This window comes from Onychomys torridus, chromosome 7 (genome assembly GCF_903995425.1).
Source record: "Onychomys torridus chromosome 7, mOncTor1.1, whole genome shotgun sequence".
Classification (NCBI taxonomy): Eukaryota; Metazoa; Chordata; class Mammalia; order Rodentia; family Cricetidae; genus Onychomys; species Onychomys torridus.
This window is the reverse complement of record NC_050449.1, coordinates 53981429-53999217: the sequence shown is the minus strand read 5'-3', so window position 1 is coordinate 53999217 and position 17789 is coordinate 53981429. Positions and strand designations below refer to the sequence as shown.

At 45.6% G+C, this 17789-nt stretch overlaps 1 protein-coding gene across 1 annotated transcript in view; it reads left to right on the top strand.

Moving 5' to 3' along the window:
• Positions 1-17789, top strand: part of Thsd4 (thrombospondin type 1 domain containing 4) — a 564519-nt gene that overhangs the window by 10700 nt on the left and 536030 nt on the right. Inside the window, exon 2 of the mRNA XM_036194378.1 lies at positions 12907-13003. Coding sequence (XP_036050271.1) covers positions 12975-13003 — 29 coding nt within the window. The 5' untranslated portion in view covers positions 12907-12974. The remainder of the gene's footprint in view (positions 1-12906; positions 13004-17789) is intronic.

Sequence of the window (17789 nt, the reverse complement as noted above, 5' to 3'; positions counted from 1 at the left end):
GTTCTCCTTGGGCACAGAGCTCTTTGGTGTATAGACAAGTGGTCTTGGAGTCATGGGCCATTGGCTTGCCATTTGACCTGCAGTAGTAATTGCCCATTGCTATGGCACTAATTCTTTATCTCCCTGACTCCTCACCTCCCAAGACAGGGATTCTCTGTGTAGCTGCGGCTGTCCTGGAATTCACTCTGTAGACAGGCTGGCCTTGAACTCAGATGCATCTGCGTCTCCTCCCGAATATTGGGATTAAAGGTGTGTGTCACCACTGTCCACCCAGTTCTTCATCCCTAAATGGACAGTGATTGAGTGGATCATTTGTAAGGGACATTTCTCAACTGAGACAGGCCTTCGCCCTTACCCAGCAGCAATAAGATGTTCCTTCTCTCCCCTGAGAGTTTTAGTCATACAGACTCTTACTTCCATCCACAGAGTCAAAGACACACATTCCCTCTTGTCTGCCCCTTGGCGGCCACATGAGGAATTGGGGAGCATGCCATGCTTCATGTTTACACTTTACCCTCGCAGCAGGGGAATGCCAGTGGAGACATGCTGGAGAGCGGGAACCACCAGCATCCTGCCCAAAGTACTGATGACTCCCCTTTCCTCAGAGGAGACCCAATGGGGACTTTGAATTTCTGTTCCTAGCTGAGCATGATGAGGGAAAAGCCTCTCCCCAACTTCAGCATGTCAAAAGAAGACAGTTAAGTGGAAGCTGTAAATAAGATCTTTGTTCACAACACAATGCCTACGATGTGCAGGGTTAGCACAGAGTCAGTCACGAGAGCCAGGAAGATCTGCTGAATGGAAAAGGACAATAACTGGAGGCCCACAGGAAGCTGACTAAGATGTGAGAGATACCCAGTGAAGGTTTAGAAGCCCCCATCGTGAAAGTGCCTCAGTAAGTAATTACCAATAAGCTTGAAAGCAACGAGAAAAGATCTTAATAAAGAAATAGATGAAAAGGGCTCAACAATTGGAAATTTTCTGTTATCCATCATTGATCAATCTGTCAACTATCTATCTGCCATCTTTCTATTGATCTATAAATCATCCATCTATAAATCAATCGATCATTTATCCACCAATCATTTACCTACCATCTATCTGTCTAACATATATTATCTGCCTTTCTATCTGCCAATTATCTATACATCAGTGTTCTGTATCTATTTGTGTAATGCTGGGATGTAATCCAGGGCCTTGCACATGACAAGTAAGTGTTCTACCACTAAGCCTTGGAAATTTTATTTTTAAATATTAAAATTATTGTAAGTCAACAAGTTGTCATAATGTCTAGTTCTGGGGTACGAAGTGGAGTACTTAAACAAATCGTCCTTCTTCTCAGATCCCTGTCATTATTTTGTAAAGAGGACATCTGAAATGTCCTCAGCAGTTATGACATCTGTACTGCGCTGTTGTTAACTACACACTGAACTATTTAGTAGCGTAAACGACCAGGACCACTCAGCACCCTTCGCTGGTTCGCTCTTTTGCATCCACTCTGTTGCCTTTCAGCACCATCTGCATTCTGCTTTTGTGAGTTGACTTGTTTAAGATTCCACATGTAACGGAAAACATGGATGTGCCTTCCTGTGTCTGGCTTATTTCACTTAGCATAATATTCTCAGGTTCTAGCCATGTTGTCCCAGATGACGAGGTTTCCTTCTTTTTTAAAGGCTGAGTAGTATTCCTCTTAGTATTTTCTTTATCCATCCATTGGCTGATGGGCATTCATTGCTAATTTCTATAACGTGCTTATTGGGAAGAACACTGCAAGGAACCCAAGAGTTGGTGCATCTCATCATTAAACAGATGAAGTACTTTAGAAGAAATAGAAAAAGAGGGATTGCTGTACCAGACTTTAGTTTTTTGAAAAATTTCCATGGAGGATTCCATGACAGCTATTCTACCCCCCCCCCCCCCCCCCCCCCGTGTCATTTGAAAGCCCCACCCCCTGCCATATGTGTCAACAAGTCATCTCCAGTCTGTCTGATCAGAGCCATCCTGACATGTATAAGATCGATGCTCACCCCTGCTTTGAAGTTCCGTTTCCTAGTGATTATGGATGTTCAGCATTTGCGTGTGTTCTTTTGAGAGCCGCTAACAAGGTCTCTAGTCTACGTTTTCATTTTTGTTTGTTGCTATTGCGTTATTTTCATATTTTGGATATTAACCCCCTATGAGACGCATGGCTTGTAAACATTCTCTCCTAGCTTGCAGGCTACCTTTTCACACGTCCCCTTTTCCTTTGCTTGCAAATGCTTTGTGTCTGGTGTGATCCTATTCATGTTTTTGCTTTGTTGCCTGTGCTTTGGGGAATCAGGTTTTTTTTTTTTTTTTTTTTTTTTTTAAATCATCCCTCATGCCAATGCTATGCAGTATTTCTCCAATTTTTAAAAATAGCTTCTAGTCTCATGTTTAAGTTTTTAATCATGCATGGAATTTTTAGAAGTGAAAACCACCCTGAGATCAGCTCTCACTGGATGGACTGAATAGGAGAGTAGGGACAAGAGAATAGAAACAGCAAATGGAGGATGCAACAAGTCACCCAAGCTGGACCATAGAGAGAAGCAGACCTGGGCTGCAGGTCAAGTGTCCATAGGACTACAACAGAAAGTCCACTATTTGTGCCTGTGAAGTCCCAGGGGAGGAGAAGAGTCGGCAGGGCTAAAAGGTCCCAGATAGAATCATTCCCCCAGTTTTCCAGTGGAGCATAACACACAGCTTCAGCTTCAAGTCTCCCACCCAGACCCATCTGTTGTCTTCCTGACAGCTTAGCGGCAGCACCTGAGTCTACTGAGATTTAAACCACCGTCTGTGACCTGACGCTGAGACCTCGGCCTGGCAGGATTTCAGGTCTAGGCCACAGCTGCCAAATGTAGGTTTTAACTAAGTCTCTGTCCTTCTATTTACCAGTGAAGACTCGGGAGTCAGATGTTGGGATGAAAACCTGCTAGATCAGAGAAGCTGAGAGGCAACCAGCTGACCTTCCTCTTCGGCTGGAGATCCAGCAAGAGAAAGGTCTCTTCACTCGTCCCAAACAAAACGAAACCCAGGAGTCTCTAAGTCCTTCACTATTCCTGTGTCTCTCTATCAGTATTCCTGTTAGCCAGTTGCTGCCTCCCCATCCAAGGATAACTTTATTGACACCGTCTCCAAGTTTCACAGTGCAGTCAAATATCCCACAACACTCATTACAGTCAATGTTTAAATTTTGGGGATACTCTCTTGCTATGTAGCCCAGGCTTGCCTTGGCCTCCTAAGTACTGAGATTACAAGCTCATGATCAGATTTCTGAAAATAATTTGGAAGAATAAAGGAGGAGGAGGAGCTGGTCTTCTCAGCACGTGGATTTTTGTGGCAGGGTGATAAGGAAGAAGTGGTGTGGTTGGAGGGATAGATACATAGATCGTGGTAACAAGTGTGTCTGTTTATCTGTGATTGGGCTCATGTTCACGTGTGCCTGGGTGCCAATATGCATGCTTGCGTGCGTGCGTGCGTGCTTGCATGCATGCATGTGTGTGAGCATGTGAGTGTGCATGTGGAGGCCAGGGGTTGGTGTTGAATGTCTTCCTCTGTTGTCCCATTATATTTGTTGAGCTAGATTTCTTGTTGTACCTGGGACACACAGACTCCACTAGTCTAGATAGCAGGCTGTCTCTGGGGATTCCTGTCTTCACCCCACAAATGCTGGAGTTACAGGTGGTGCCCACTGTTCTTGGGGATTGCCTGGGAGTCTTAATTTTCATTTTCATATTAGTGTGGCGAGCACTTTGCCCACTGAGTCATTGCTTCAGCCCCCCACCACACACACACACTTGGATTTTGAGAAAGGGAAGGGTAGGGAAGCCAGAGAAACACTGGCTGCAGATGAGTGGGTGGCGGTTGGATGAGGCTGGGCAAGGGGAGGCGTGAAGGAGAGATCACTAGAGAAAGAACAGTGAAAGAATGCAGAGGACAGACTGAGGGTTGGCAAAAGATTGGGCCCAAGACACAGGGAGTGGGGCTCACTGAGGCCTGGGTGAGTGTGGAACTCCATTCTCTGGAGACATGGTGACACGCCCCACTGACATGCTGGGTGTGCAGCTGGTGACCATCCTCTCGTGGCTCAGACGTCACCACTAACAGCAGGAAACTAGAGGCTGATGGGAGGGTAGGTTCTGAGATGTGGGGCTCCCGGGAGATGCGTGTGACACCCAGTCCCAGAGGTCAGGCCGGGAGAACATTGGTCAGGGTTTGCACCGCTTGTGCTGTTGCTGGCATTTTTATTCCAGCTTGGCCTGAAGGCTGTCGTGAGCCCGTAAAGGGAGATGGATGTGAATGGATCGCAGCGGTGCTGATGGGGTTCAAGTGAAGGGTCTGCCACAGCTTTCTTCTTCCCAAGCTCAATTTCCTTTCATTGTTTTTCTTGAGCTCAGTTCCCTTCAAAGCTTTCTTAGTTTATATGCTGCACATCTCTTTGGTATCGGCTTAATCTTTTAATCACCATACCTGATTTCAGCTCGGCCTAATGCTAGCCTGTCATGGATCGTGTCATGGATCATGTCAAGGGCAAACGACCAATTTGCTAGGTTTCTGCAGCTCTCTGAAGGGCCACTCAGAGCTTCCAGCATACAGGGTACAGTGATGGTTGCTCCAAATCATTGACCAGATTTCTGATGCTTAAAAAACAAAACAAAACAAAACATTGTAACACAAACCTGGAGGCACAGGCCTCAGGAGCAGAGCAGGAAAAGGCAAACTCGTTCCCCTGACACTCGGAAGCACCAGGGACCCAGCTGATTTATGGCTTGTGCTCAAGAGCGGGCAGGCATGCAGGGAACTGGGGAGAGCGCCTAGACTCAAGGCCAGAGCTGGCTAGGAATGAGCTGGGCAGAGCACAGCTTACACTTCCCGTGGCTGGAGCCCAGCTGCAGCCTGGGTGTTGTGTATCAGGGAACATGGACCAATGGCTCTTTGGGGAATGTACAGTGGATGTCAAGTGCCAGGAGCTGTTTAACATTAGATTATGAGACAGTAAATAATTAGCACTTTCATATTTACATTTCTCTGTAGGTTTTTTACTTTTCTTAATAAACGTGAATGATTTTTTTTTCATTTTTTATGGGAGTAGGGATTAAAACCCAGGATCATGGGTAATTTTATATACATAGTTTCCCCCCACCCCCAAAAGAAAAACCATGTCATCCATGTACCACTCATCTCTGAAGTTTCACTAGGATCCATTTGTGAATGGAATGAGTGTGTCATTTGTGCTCCAGGAATTTGTTCTCATACTGTTAACACATACATGAATCCTCCTTCCCTGGTGTGTGTGTGTGAGAGAGGGGGGGGGAATGTATATGGGAAAGAATGTGTATGTGTGTGCATGGACACCAATGTTCTACAGAATGACAAGGGACCATTGTAGGCAGAGGGGCATAGATCCTAATGAAGAAATGGCAAACTAAGGCCCTGAGTCAGAAGGGAAAGGTGTTCTAAGCCGACACTCTCCTTGTCCCATGGCCACCTGCCTTTGGCCAGTGGGTCAAGAGCACACACAGGTGTTGGAAATGAGACAGTTCACTGTGAAAGGCCCAGGGAAGCCCTTTGGAAAGCTGCGGGTCTCATGCGGAACCCAGCTGGAACAGTCTGCTCTTTTTCCTTTGATAACCACAACCCATGCAGTATAGGCTGTTCCTGATTCTGGGAGCAGGTGTATGGGGAAAATATTGGGGGAAAGTCCAGATTCTGCCTCCAGGTGTCTGAATCCTAGGGAGGGTTTCCCGTGACCCATCAGAACGTTTTCCTGGGTGTTCAGGTGGTTAGGATTCAGGCGGAGAATGCTGCCCACTGGGTTAATCTCCGAAACACTTAGCAATTGCTACAGACCACCATTGTGTTGCTGTTCAGACCCCCAGCTGGGCAAACTATCCTGAAGAGAAGACTCTCCTGGTGAGGTTGAGTGCTGGACTTGGATGTCACCCGAATGGGTACCTGCTGTGCCCAAGCGCTGTGCCAGGCACCGGCTGTGAAAAGTTAAGAAAGAGGAAAAAGTCATAGTGACACAGGTGCCTGTCGCTAGATTGGAGTTCTGTATGTGAGGCTAAAATAGTACCACTAGACTGATGGACCCCCGTGGGTCAGATGCCGCTGCTGGAGGAGAGTCCCTCCCCTTTGGTCTGATGCCTCTGAAGTTGAAAAAAGCAACTCTGTGGAAGCCGGAGCAAATGGCTCGAGTATTTGAAATATCCTGCCTGCCTGATATTTCGACACTTGAATATTTTCCCTAGTTACCTGGGAAACGATTTTTATTTTAGGATCGAAAACAAACATAAAACCACAGAAGTGTTAATGACCCTGAAGATGATGTTCTCTGTGCTAGCTAACCAACTTTCTCCAGGTGAGGGAGGAGCTGCAAGGGATTTTTCCCCCCTTAATGAAGAACAAAGCCTGTGGCAATGTGTTTGCTTGCAAGTAGCCAAGGAGTTTGCATAGATCTCCACATTTTTTCCTAACTCACATCCTGTGTTTCCTCGTTGCTCAGGGTGAGCCAGCCCGTCTGCAGTATGGGGGTTCCATGGGAAGAAATGAGTTCTGTGGCTGAGGGACAGAGGAAAAAGGGATGGGCCCTATGACGTGGGGGGAGGGAAGACCATCGGCCAAGGACAAGTTGGTTGGGGGAACATTCCACTGGCTGTCCTCCATCTAGGGGGGAAGAAGCTGGAAGTGTGACCAGGTTGGAGTCCCAAGGTCAGCTTCCCTGTATGCCCTGTGGCCTGGGGCAGGATTTCCTGAAAGGGCTGTGTGGATTCATGACTGCCTGGAGAAGGCTGGAGAGGTCAGACCCCCCACAGAGGCAGCATCTGTCTGCATCTGCCCTGGTTGGTGTGTCTGCCTGCTCCTAGGGCTCTCTGTAGACATTTGCTGAGCATGCATAGTAGCACCTGCAGGGAAATAAGATCCAGTTCTGCTTTCTGGTATGTAAAGCTCTGGCTGGGGAGATGGTGAGGATGAAGACTTGGGTTCAGATCCTCACCACTCATATACAAAGCCAGGGGTGGGATCTGCAACCCCAGCACTGGAGAAGTGGGGACAGGTAGATCCCCAGAGTTTGCTGGCCAGCCTATGTAGCCGAATAGGTCAGGTCCAAAATTGAGTGGGAGGCTTTGCCTCAAAAGATAAGGTGAAGGGCTGGAGAAATGGCTTAGCAGTTAAAACACTACCCATATAAGCTGGAGGAGCATTTGGATCTACAGAAACCCATGGGAAATGACAGGTGGGCATGGCACCTGCCTGTGATTCCACCCTTGAAAGGCAGAGATGGGTTCTCCAGAGCAAGCTGGCTAGCAAGACTAGTCATATTGGAAAACTCTGAGTTTCAGAGACCCTGCCCCAATGAATAAGGAGGGAAACTGAGCAAGGCTGATCCCACTGATCAACCTTGGGCCTTCACATGTGCATATGCCAAAAAAACCCAAACAAAACAATACCCTGCACTTGCTTGTGTGTGTGTGTGCGCGCGCACACACACACACACACACACACACACACACACACACACACACGCTAGAAAAGGGGAAAAAAGTAAGGTGTATAACAATTAAGAAAGACATTTGACACGGGCCTCTGGTGTCCACATGTGCTTGCACGCCCCACCAAAAAAAACACATCACATTTATCATTCATTCAGCCACTCATTCATTCATCCAGCTTTTTATTGCATGCCTGCCCTCTCCCAGGCAGTGTGCCTGAATGGGGAACATTTATAAAGGTAGCTATGATCTCTTGCCTTTAGAAGCTTCCTTTCTATTGAGGAGCAAGTGTAGGCAGATGATGTCTGATATCTGTTCAAAGAAAAGACAGTCCCTTCTCTTAAGGTTCTGGACCATACCCCGACCCCACCCCCACCCACTGCTGGCATGTTTGCTTATTATCTTGTTAATGCTAACCGTTGCTATCATGCCCAGCCTTTTGACTTTACCATATGACATTGTCATTTACAAAGTTCACTCTTGAGAACTATGCAATCTAGTTACATATCTAGACATTATATATATATATATATATATATATATATATATATATATATATATATATATATGTATGTATGTAAAATATTCTCATCATAATGTTTTAAAGAAGTTTATAATTGAGTGTTTGGCTGCATTTATAGTTGTGCTTGGCTGGGTATAGCCAGGAGGTTGCATTGGACATGCCTAGAAGGCTATCTCGTCCTCTGCCTGCTGAGGATAACCCATTCATTCCCTTTGAGCAGGGGCTCCTTGAAGACAGAAAGCTTATCCTCTGCCTCTTGCTTTTGGCCGTTATTCCTGGCCAGTTTGTTCCTTCTCCAAAGCTTCCTCCCATTCAGTGTTTTCTCAGTTGGGGTGTGGAGACACCTTTGTCCTGTCCAGCTGACACCTCACTGGCCCTAGACCGTGGTTTCTACTCTCTGGCTTGCCACAAGCACATCTGGACCCTTCGTCCTCAGCTGTCTGCCGTTCTCTAGTTCTTTCTACAGGACAAGGCTCATCCACTCCAAACACATTGAGTGCCTTGACTCTGGAAGCCTTCATCCACTGTCAGGCCTCTCCCCTGGTCCTTGTCCCTTATCCAGATGTTGGTTTCCCAGTTTGGCTGAGGGTTGAACAGCATGCTGTGTACATCTCAGGTGTCTAGTGAAAGATTTTGCCAGCCTTCTTCGACCTCCCTGATAACGGAGGCACGGGTGGCTGGGACATAGCCAGGTTCCTTCTAAAATCCTTGACCCTGCTGCTTTGCTTGTGAGTCACTTCCTGTACCCAGGGACTAGTGAGTTTGTTTGTCTGGGTGGTTGCTTTACATTGTATGAGTTCCAGGCATGTGTGTGGGAGGGAGGGCTGAAGGGGAGAACACGGACCTGGAGTTGGGCCCTTCTGGTGTTGACTTGGGGGACTGAGCAGACCTACCTCTTCAGAACCAGATGAGTCAGGTAGGAGCTTTGTTCATACCATGAGGACAAAGGGCAGAAAACATACTCAGAGTAGGGGACAGTGTGGTTGTGTCATAGATCAGGGCACTTTGGCATCTTTAAGGGTTGGGTGAATTATATTCTACCCTGGATTGGATCTACCGTGCTGCTTTTTTTTTTTTTTTTTTTTTTTTTTGTCTCAAGTCCCTTGGCCTCCCAGGATGTGGGGACTGTGACTGAAACAAATCAGGAGACTTGTTCAGCCTCCCCAGAGTCTTACTGGATATGGGAGAAGGTGAGATCTCCAAGCCCTAGGGAGCGTCCACTCTTACAGAAACTGCATTGTTAGCCATTGTGTTCAATGTCAAAGTTGTAAATCATGAGCAAACCTCAGGAGGAGACTCAGTCCCAATGGAGCCCTTGTTTACTCAATGGCTCAGCCCACTGTTGCCAAAAGTATCTTCGAGGAACCTCATTTTACCGGGCTCCCCTCCCCCCAGAGCTTACAATGCCTCTTTCTTGGGCATCTCATCAAAATCAGCCTGGCGCTGCTTTACAGGGTCTTAGAGAACGGGCTTTACTGGGCTTCTCAGTTTTTTATTCCACACAGTCATAGTTCTAATCCTTTACTGTGCCTGGCCTTTCTGAGAGGACTTTGAACTTGCTTGACTGTAAACCGCAGTGAGGCGTACCTTCCCTATGTGTGATAAATGCCGCCATTTCTCCTCGCCTTCATTCACTTTGCCTCTTAATAAATGCTGGTCATGACCCACAAAATTAGTTTCATGATATTCATGTGGGTGGTGGGACTCAGAGCTGGAAAAGCAGAGCTGGTTGACTAGACAACACCTCTTGGAAGCCAGTGTGAACCCTGAGGAAATGAGAGAGCTGGTGGGTCTCCCAGAGGAAGCTCCTCAACCATATATAAGGATGACCAGTCAAATCTGACAAGCTACTAGGCACAGCAGATTCCAGAACTTTGAAGTATGAGGCAGGAGGAAGACCAGAAGTTCAAGGTCAGCCTGCATTAGCAGAGTAAGACTGTCTCAAAACCCAAAAATCCAAACCAGAACACCTGACAAAAGTTAGTCAAAAGACATACTAGAGTAGTGTCTTCCATTTTTTAATTGTGTCATTATTTTTTTATTTTACATCAGTCAAAACATAATTGTGCATCCAACTCCAGTGTGTTTGGCTACTTGTTTATTTTTATCTGTCAATGTATTATATGACCACATAAAAATATACTCCAAATGTAAATTTTAAAGGGGCGAGGCACAAACGGAAGAAGCCATGTTTTAAAATGGCATGCAAGTGGATGCCTTTCTTTGGGTAGATAAAGACCTGAAGGCGTAATACACACAGAGGGAGATCAGGATGGGGCATCAGCAGTGGTTGGTTGGAAAGCTGAAGATAATTTTATGTTTTTTTAGGCACCCGGGAGACAGGTCAGTTGGTACAGTGCTTGTCTGAGATTCATGAGAGTCTTGGTTCAATCCCCAGCAGTGTACAAAGTGGGTGTGGTGAAAAAGGGTACAAGTTCAATGGCCCTAGGCCACTGGAGTCCTCCTTACGGGTCCTTCATTAGCACCTCACTCTCCTGCATGCTCTGTCTCTTATATCTATTATATATTATATATTGGTCAAAGGTTTTAAGTCTTTGCCCTCACTCACTAATCTTGATACATCCCCCATCTCCTGCCTTAGCACTGTGGAGAGGACCCAAGCACATCTCTTGTTGAGTATTTATTAGCCAGTGGTTATTAGAAGCTTGGCAAAACTTGCTCTGCCTTCCAAGTTCGGTGCCTTGTTTTGGTACGTACCTGCCCTGTAGCCAACAGGCAGAAGGCTGTGCCTGGATGTCGAAGACTCTAACAGATCTGGCTTGCTGGCCTTCTTCCTGGTAGATCACACTGTAACTTCTGGCGGGCAGTCAAGACTGGAAGGGTCTTCAATACCATGAGTAATTTCATGGGCTGCTGATGGGCAATTAGGAGTGATTACAGCCAAGAGGCTTTCCTTTCTTAACAGCTCCAGAAAGGGTGGTGGGAACTTAAAAATCTGGATTCTTTCCCCCGTGAATAGGCTTGTCCAGTTTTCATCATTGTATTGTCCTTTTCTTTTGTAAATCCTTATAATTATTTTTCTCCCCACCCCTGAAGTCCTGGGAAGGATGTGGAGAGAAACGGTCTTTGAAAACTCTGCCTTTCTGTGAGAGGGTGTCATCCATCCTTGTCTGCCCCACCCCCCTGTATTCTTGCTCCATGTATCGTCTTTCCTGAAATGAGCAGCGGGAGGTGCAGGGGTAGGCCATCCTCTCCTCCAGAGGTTCATTCCATTCCATCCAAACCTCCCGTCCTAGCCTTTCTGATGCTATTTATACTTTGCTTCCAGACTTCTGGCTTACTTGCCAGTATTCAGAAATTCTGTCTGGTGAGGACACCAGAATAAAATGGTGTTTGTAGGTGAGGCATTCTATCTACCTACTTTTAAGGTGATGACATACTCTAAGTGTCACTTTGTTCCTTTGCCATAAGTATCACCGAGCTACCCATTAGTCAGTGTCCCTATGCGCCAGCCACTGGCCACACACGTTTCCCATGTCTCCCCATTTTTTCTGCATGACTACCTATAGTAGGATTATAGGCATGTTAGCTCTATTTTTCATGGTGATGGTGTGGAACCCAGAGCTTTGAGCTGTAGCCTCAGTCCTAGGGCAGCACTTACAAGCAGTTTTATTGAGAGGTTTCTTATAGTTCATCAATAATGTAATGGATTTTAGTCTATTCACAGTGTTGTGTAATCACTACTATGAATTTTAGTGCATTTTTGTCACCCCAGGAACAAATGGTGTACTTCCCCATTACCTCCTTCCTCCTCTCCTCCCCCAGCTCCTGGCAGCTCCTCATCTACTCCCCATCTCGGTGTGTTTTCCTATTCTGAATACTACCTGTAAATGGAGTCATTTAATGTGTGTTCTTTTGTGTCTGGCTTCTTTCATCTAGAGTGTTCTGCTGGTGTCAGCTTTAATTGTTAGGCAGTACTTTTACTATATGATACTACACGGTCGGGAAATCAAAACTCTGACTTGCCAAAACGACTTCCTTGGGTCAGATAGCCAATCAGAAGCCACTGGATTTTTAGAGCAGTTTGCCTAATGCCAGCCCCTCATCACCTAGGAACATGAGGGCATCATACAGAAAGTGATCTACTGAACATCTTCTGTGGGTTGACACAGCAGTTACTTGTCTTGTTTCTGTGACCAAATATAGAATCAACTTAAGGGAAGAGTAGTCTGTTGTCATGGTTTGAGAGGATATGGTCCATCGTGATAGGGAAGGCGTGAGCATAAGAACATAGGATGCTCGGTTGCGTGGTGCTCACGGTCAACCCAGAGAGAGATGAATGCTGTTGTTCATTCGGGATTCTCTGTTTCCTTTTGCATTTAGTCTGGGATTCCCAGCTACTGGGGGTGCCAGCCACATTTAGGATGGCTCTTCCTCAGCTAAACCTCTCTGGAAATGCTTCCATAGATATAGGCAGAGGTGTGTCTTGTAGAATTCCAGAGACCCTCAACTTGCCAATGAAGATTAGCTGTCACAGTCAGGGTCTGTACTGAGTGTCCTGGAAGGCTGTTCCCTCATGTTCCTTTAGTATCACCTAGCTGGGAAATCCTGGTCATGACTGGGAAGTGGCATTTCTCTGTTAGTAGCTTCGTGTGTGTGTGTGTGTGTGTGTGTGTGTGTGTGTGTGTGTGTGTGTGTGTGTGGTGGTTGCCAAGGCATACATGGTGCTATCAGAAGACAACTTGTGTGAATCAGTTTTCTCCTTCTTCCGTGTGGGATCAAGGTCAGATTGGCAGGTTTGGTGGCAAGTGTCTTTACCAGCTGAGCCATCTCGTTGGCCCTTTCACATTTGTTTAATCTCAGTTTCTTTATGTGATTGGACTCTAGCACTAACTATGTTCATTTCTATAGGAGTTGAACCTGCAGAAAACTGGGGACACCTCTGAGCAACCCTTGCCTTAGCCTGGACCTGCAGCATCATGGTTTCCCATTTCACAAGCTGTCTCAGGTGAGCAAAAAACCTCTTAAAAACAAAAACAGCACTTGGGGTGTGGCTCTGTGCTGTGCCCCTGCCAAGCATTGCCAGGCTCTGGGTTCACGCTATACTGTACTAAATAAGCATACCCCCTTGGCCCAAAATGGAGTTTGGTGTTTCTGTTTTACTCTATGGGTTCTTAAGTAATTGGTCTTCAGGTTGTGCATCTCGTTAGTAGTTGATACAGTAGTTCAGGTGTGCAGTTGTCTACATTTCAGAAGGTCCTTCCAGGCCAGGAGCTACACGCTGTAGAACAAGGTCCAGGTAGTTTGAGTTCTGCTGTCTTCTGGGAAACTCTAGGACTCAAAACAAAAATCATTTTTAGATAAATAATTGGATATCAGGGAAAATGTATCATATCTTCTGTAATAGTATTATCTAAGGAACTTGAAAAGTGTTATGGTCCCCTATGACATAGGTAACCCTGGCTACAGCCCCACAGAGTTTGACTTAACCTATCTGGTATTATTACTACCCTGGTCCGTTCTGCTTGAAACTTCCATGAATCTCCACTTTAATTTTAAAACCCGCTTCTTATATTAAGTATGCGTATATGAGTAAGTACTGCCTTTTTATATTGTAGATCAGGAAATCAGTTCTCAGAGATACTGAGTTATGGACATGGACTTGCATTATCTGCAGACTCAGAATAAGGGCTCCAAACACTGGAAATGCAATCCATGATATTGGAATTGTTTTCAGACTTGAAACAAAACACAACACAGATAGAGGACTGGAGCTGTGGCTCAGTTGGTGGGTGCTTGGATTCTGAGTACAAATCAGCTGGGCTTGGTTGCACATGGACATACTCAGGACATAGAGGCAGGAGGTTCAGAGATTGACTATATAGATAAGGCCAGCCTGCTCTATGGGAGACCCTATCTTAATAGAAAAAAGTAAAATAATGGGATTTTTAAAAATTATTTAATCAGGGTCAGTGAGATGGCACAGCAGGTAAAAGCATTTGTCTTGCAAACCTGATGACCTAAGGTTAGTCACTGGAATGCAAGGTGGAAACAGAGAACTAACACCTGAAAGTTGTGCTCTGAACTCTACATAACACACACACACACACACACACACACACACACACACACACACACACCAATAAATAAGAATTTAAAAATTGTTTAATCAAAATCCTATGTGAGATCTCAATATATAAAATAGGCAACAGGTTTTATTGATAAAAATGAACTTCCTAGGCACAAATTTGTAACATTTACACATTGTCAGATCAGTGAACACCAACATTTGGAGTCAGGATTTCTGGATGATTCTTTCACATCTTCCTTGCATTGAGTTTATTTAGTGGTTGTTTTAGCTGCTCTGTTTCACGAGCATGCTGAACATCCCAAGTAAGGTCTTGCAGTTGATAACAATTCTTTGATGAGGTCACCCTGAGGTTTTGGGATACTCTTTCCATAAATCAATTGACAGTCTGGACAGAGGGAAAGAAGAGCGTGCTGTCTCAAAGCTGCACCCTCGGGGTATCTTACAGTCTTTCTTCCTCTCTAACCATGCATTAGCCTCAGATGCCAACAACTCATGATAAAAATGCAAACGGTCTGTGACATGTTATGATGTCACCATATGCGATTGCCCAGCTAGGCGACATTTGCCAAGCAGATGCTTCGGGGCCCATGTGCAGCATTGAAATTGAGTATAGAGTATGTGTGTGCTTTAGTGTGTTGTTGCTTGTAACGTTTTACACCAACAGTTATGTGCATGCTTGAAATCCAAAATCCCACAGGAACTACAAAACTTGGCATTAATGACATGGTCACAGATATATCAGATATCAGCAAGAGAGGGCAGAAAATCTTCATTTTGTCCTGTATCATATCTAGCCATCAACAGCCACCTAAACCAATGCTTGGTTACCTTAAAGCTTAACACTTCAAAATGAAATTTGTTTAGAAACAGTCTTACATATCCTAGGTGGTCTTGAGCTCTCTGTGAAAATAAGAATGACAACTGAACTCTTGATCTTCGAGATTCCACCTCCCAAGTGATGGGATTATATGTGTGTGTCACCATGTCTTGGTTATGGGGTGCTGGGGGTGGAACCCATGACCTCATGTGTACTAGGCAAGCACTCTATCAGCTAAGCTATCACCCTTAAACATTAAATGATATTTCTAAACATACAATATGTGCCAAACATATGGGAGACCCCACAACACTGCTGCAGAACCACAGGAGAGTGAGAAATAAAGGCAAGTCAGTTGCCATTGGCCGCTTCTGCAGCATGTCACATAGCACTGATGTGCAACAAGGGAGAAGTTACAGTCGGATACTGAACTGGATGGAAAGAGCAAGTGGAGGGTAAGAGGGGGATGCCCTACCTGGCAAGCAGGTGTGAGTATGCTGTCATCAAAAAGGGCTTCCCAAAAGACATTGGGATCCTCCAACACATGTGCACCCAGGCGACATAAGCAAAGCACTTCATGGGGAAGTCCCATTTGCTGTGTTTTCCTTATTTGCTGTTTTCCTTTACATCCTGGATTCGAATGTAGGCTCCGCTTTGGTCAGAGCAAGGTGTGCAGTGGTAGCCATCCATCTCTGAGGGAGGCCTCACAGCAAGCTTACCTCCCACCTCTGCATTGGCCATCGTTTCTAAGAAATTACCTGGACCTCTGGCCTGGTGGGAGCGACTGGAAACTACATGTGGCCTTGCTACCTGGCTGGTGGGCTGTGGAGTCTTGGCAGGTCCCTGCACTGGGTCCTGTGGCAAAGACTGTTTGGACAGGTCTCCTTGGTGGGTGCTTCATCAGGGGTTCTGCTGTCAAGGCTGGAGGAAGAGAATGTGAATTATGGGACTGGGCAGGTGACTCTGCAGGTATAAACTGGAGACTTCCATCAGAAGCCAGACATGCATTACCTACTGTATGTTTTTAAAAATTTATTTTAGAATGATGTGTGTGTTTATGTATGAGTGTGTGTGTGTGTGTGTGTGTGTGTGTGTGTGTGTGTGTGTGTGTGTTGTGTAGGGAGGTCGGAGGACAACTTTTGGGAATCAGTTCTCTCCTTCCATCATGTGATCCCGGACATCATTCTGCTTAATGTCACATGTCTGGACCTGAAGAATCATCTCACCCACCCAACTATTATGTGCATGTTTTTCTCCAGGCCCCTTTCAATATATTTTATGCTTTACAAACAAAACCAAAACTATAATGCCTTTTGTTGAAATGCTTTTTAAAATGTTCTGGGGGAGGAGAGTTCTGATAAGAACGAGAAGTCTCTGACACAGTAGAAGAGGAGCAGGCACACGTGCTCATTTAGGCAGCTTCCATAGTTATCAGACTGACCAGATGCACGAGGATGGATGGAAAGAGTCAACTGATTTCTCTGTCTAGAGGGAAAGCAGGCTGCAGTTAGACCTGTGCTGGCCAGAAAAATCTCCGAGAGGAAAAAACATTCAAGGGGATTCACAATAGCGACATGCAGAGATTTAGTTCAAAAACCCCTCCTCAGTCCTTGCCAAGCCACAGAACAACAGAAAGTCAACTTCATCCGCATTGAAAGAGACAGTGAAGTCCAGGAATTAACATAGACCCCTGCTCTTCTCAGAACTATAGCAATGAAAAGAATCCTAGTCAAAGCCAGTAGCAGAAGATGCATTAAAACTTTAACCCTGAATGAACTGGGTAGCCTGTTACTAAAGTCATGGATAAGCTCAGGAAGCACACAAAAGCTTTGAGATGCATAAAATCCCTTTCGATCAAAAGGTTGGAGGAAGCTGCATTAAGTAAAATTTGTCTACATCTATTCCAAGTCAGCAAGCAAATGTGCTCAATGACACAGAAGTGTTTGTATTTCTTAGACTTCAGATCACATGTCCTGTATGTGTATGCATTTGCGTGTGTTGTATGCCTAACGTTTGTGTGCACCTATGCATTCAGGTATGCCTGCATGTGTGGTGAGTATGGAGGTCAGAGGTCCGATACAGGCATCTTCTAGTCTTGCACCTTCCTCTTAGAGACGGGTTGCCTCGCTGAAGCTGGAGCTCACTGATTGCGCTAGAATGGCTGCCTGAGGGAATCTCCACCTTCCCAGGACTAGGATTGCAGGTGCCTGCTTGCCGTGCCCCACACACCCCTGGGTTTTTACATGGATGCTGGGGATCTGAACCCAGGTCTCATGCTTGTATAGATAGCAAGCACTTTACCGACTGAGCCATCTCCCTTGCCCCCTCCCCCCTTTTGTAGATACCATTATAGTTGCTATAGTTGCATTTGTTTCTTTTGTGACTGATTGAAAGGAATCAAGACTTTCTCACCGCGGAAGTTTAGCAATCCATGATGATGGTGAGCTGACACCACCAGCCACCAGCCCTTGAGTCGTGGAGTGGCAGGTGCTCTTTGCTAACTTCTCAGCATGCCTTAGCAGAGCTGACAAACCTCATGTTTCCAATGAAAACATAGGAGGAAACAAAACTACTAAATGCCAAGGAGGTGGTTACATTGGCAGGAAATAGAATTGATTTGGCCGTTTTTATTTTGAACGGTAGTTTTTGAAGAAATGCAGATGTAATTAGGGCCATTACAGTTAGATGGTGAATTTTATAGGTCTTATGGAGGAGAGGTCTGGATCATTTTAAGGGTTTTACAGTCCATGGCCTTAGGTCAAGTGTCTGGTTTTAGTCTTTGCAAACACTCGCTTCTCCTTTCCTTGATATACACTCCAGTGAAGCATTATTACATTAATGCCTGTCAGCCATTTCGCTTAAAAAATACAACCAAAAGGGATTGGG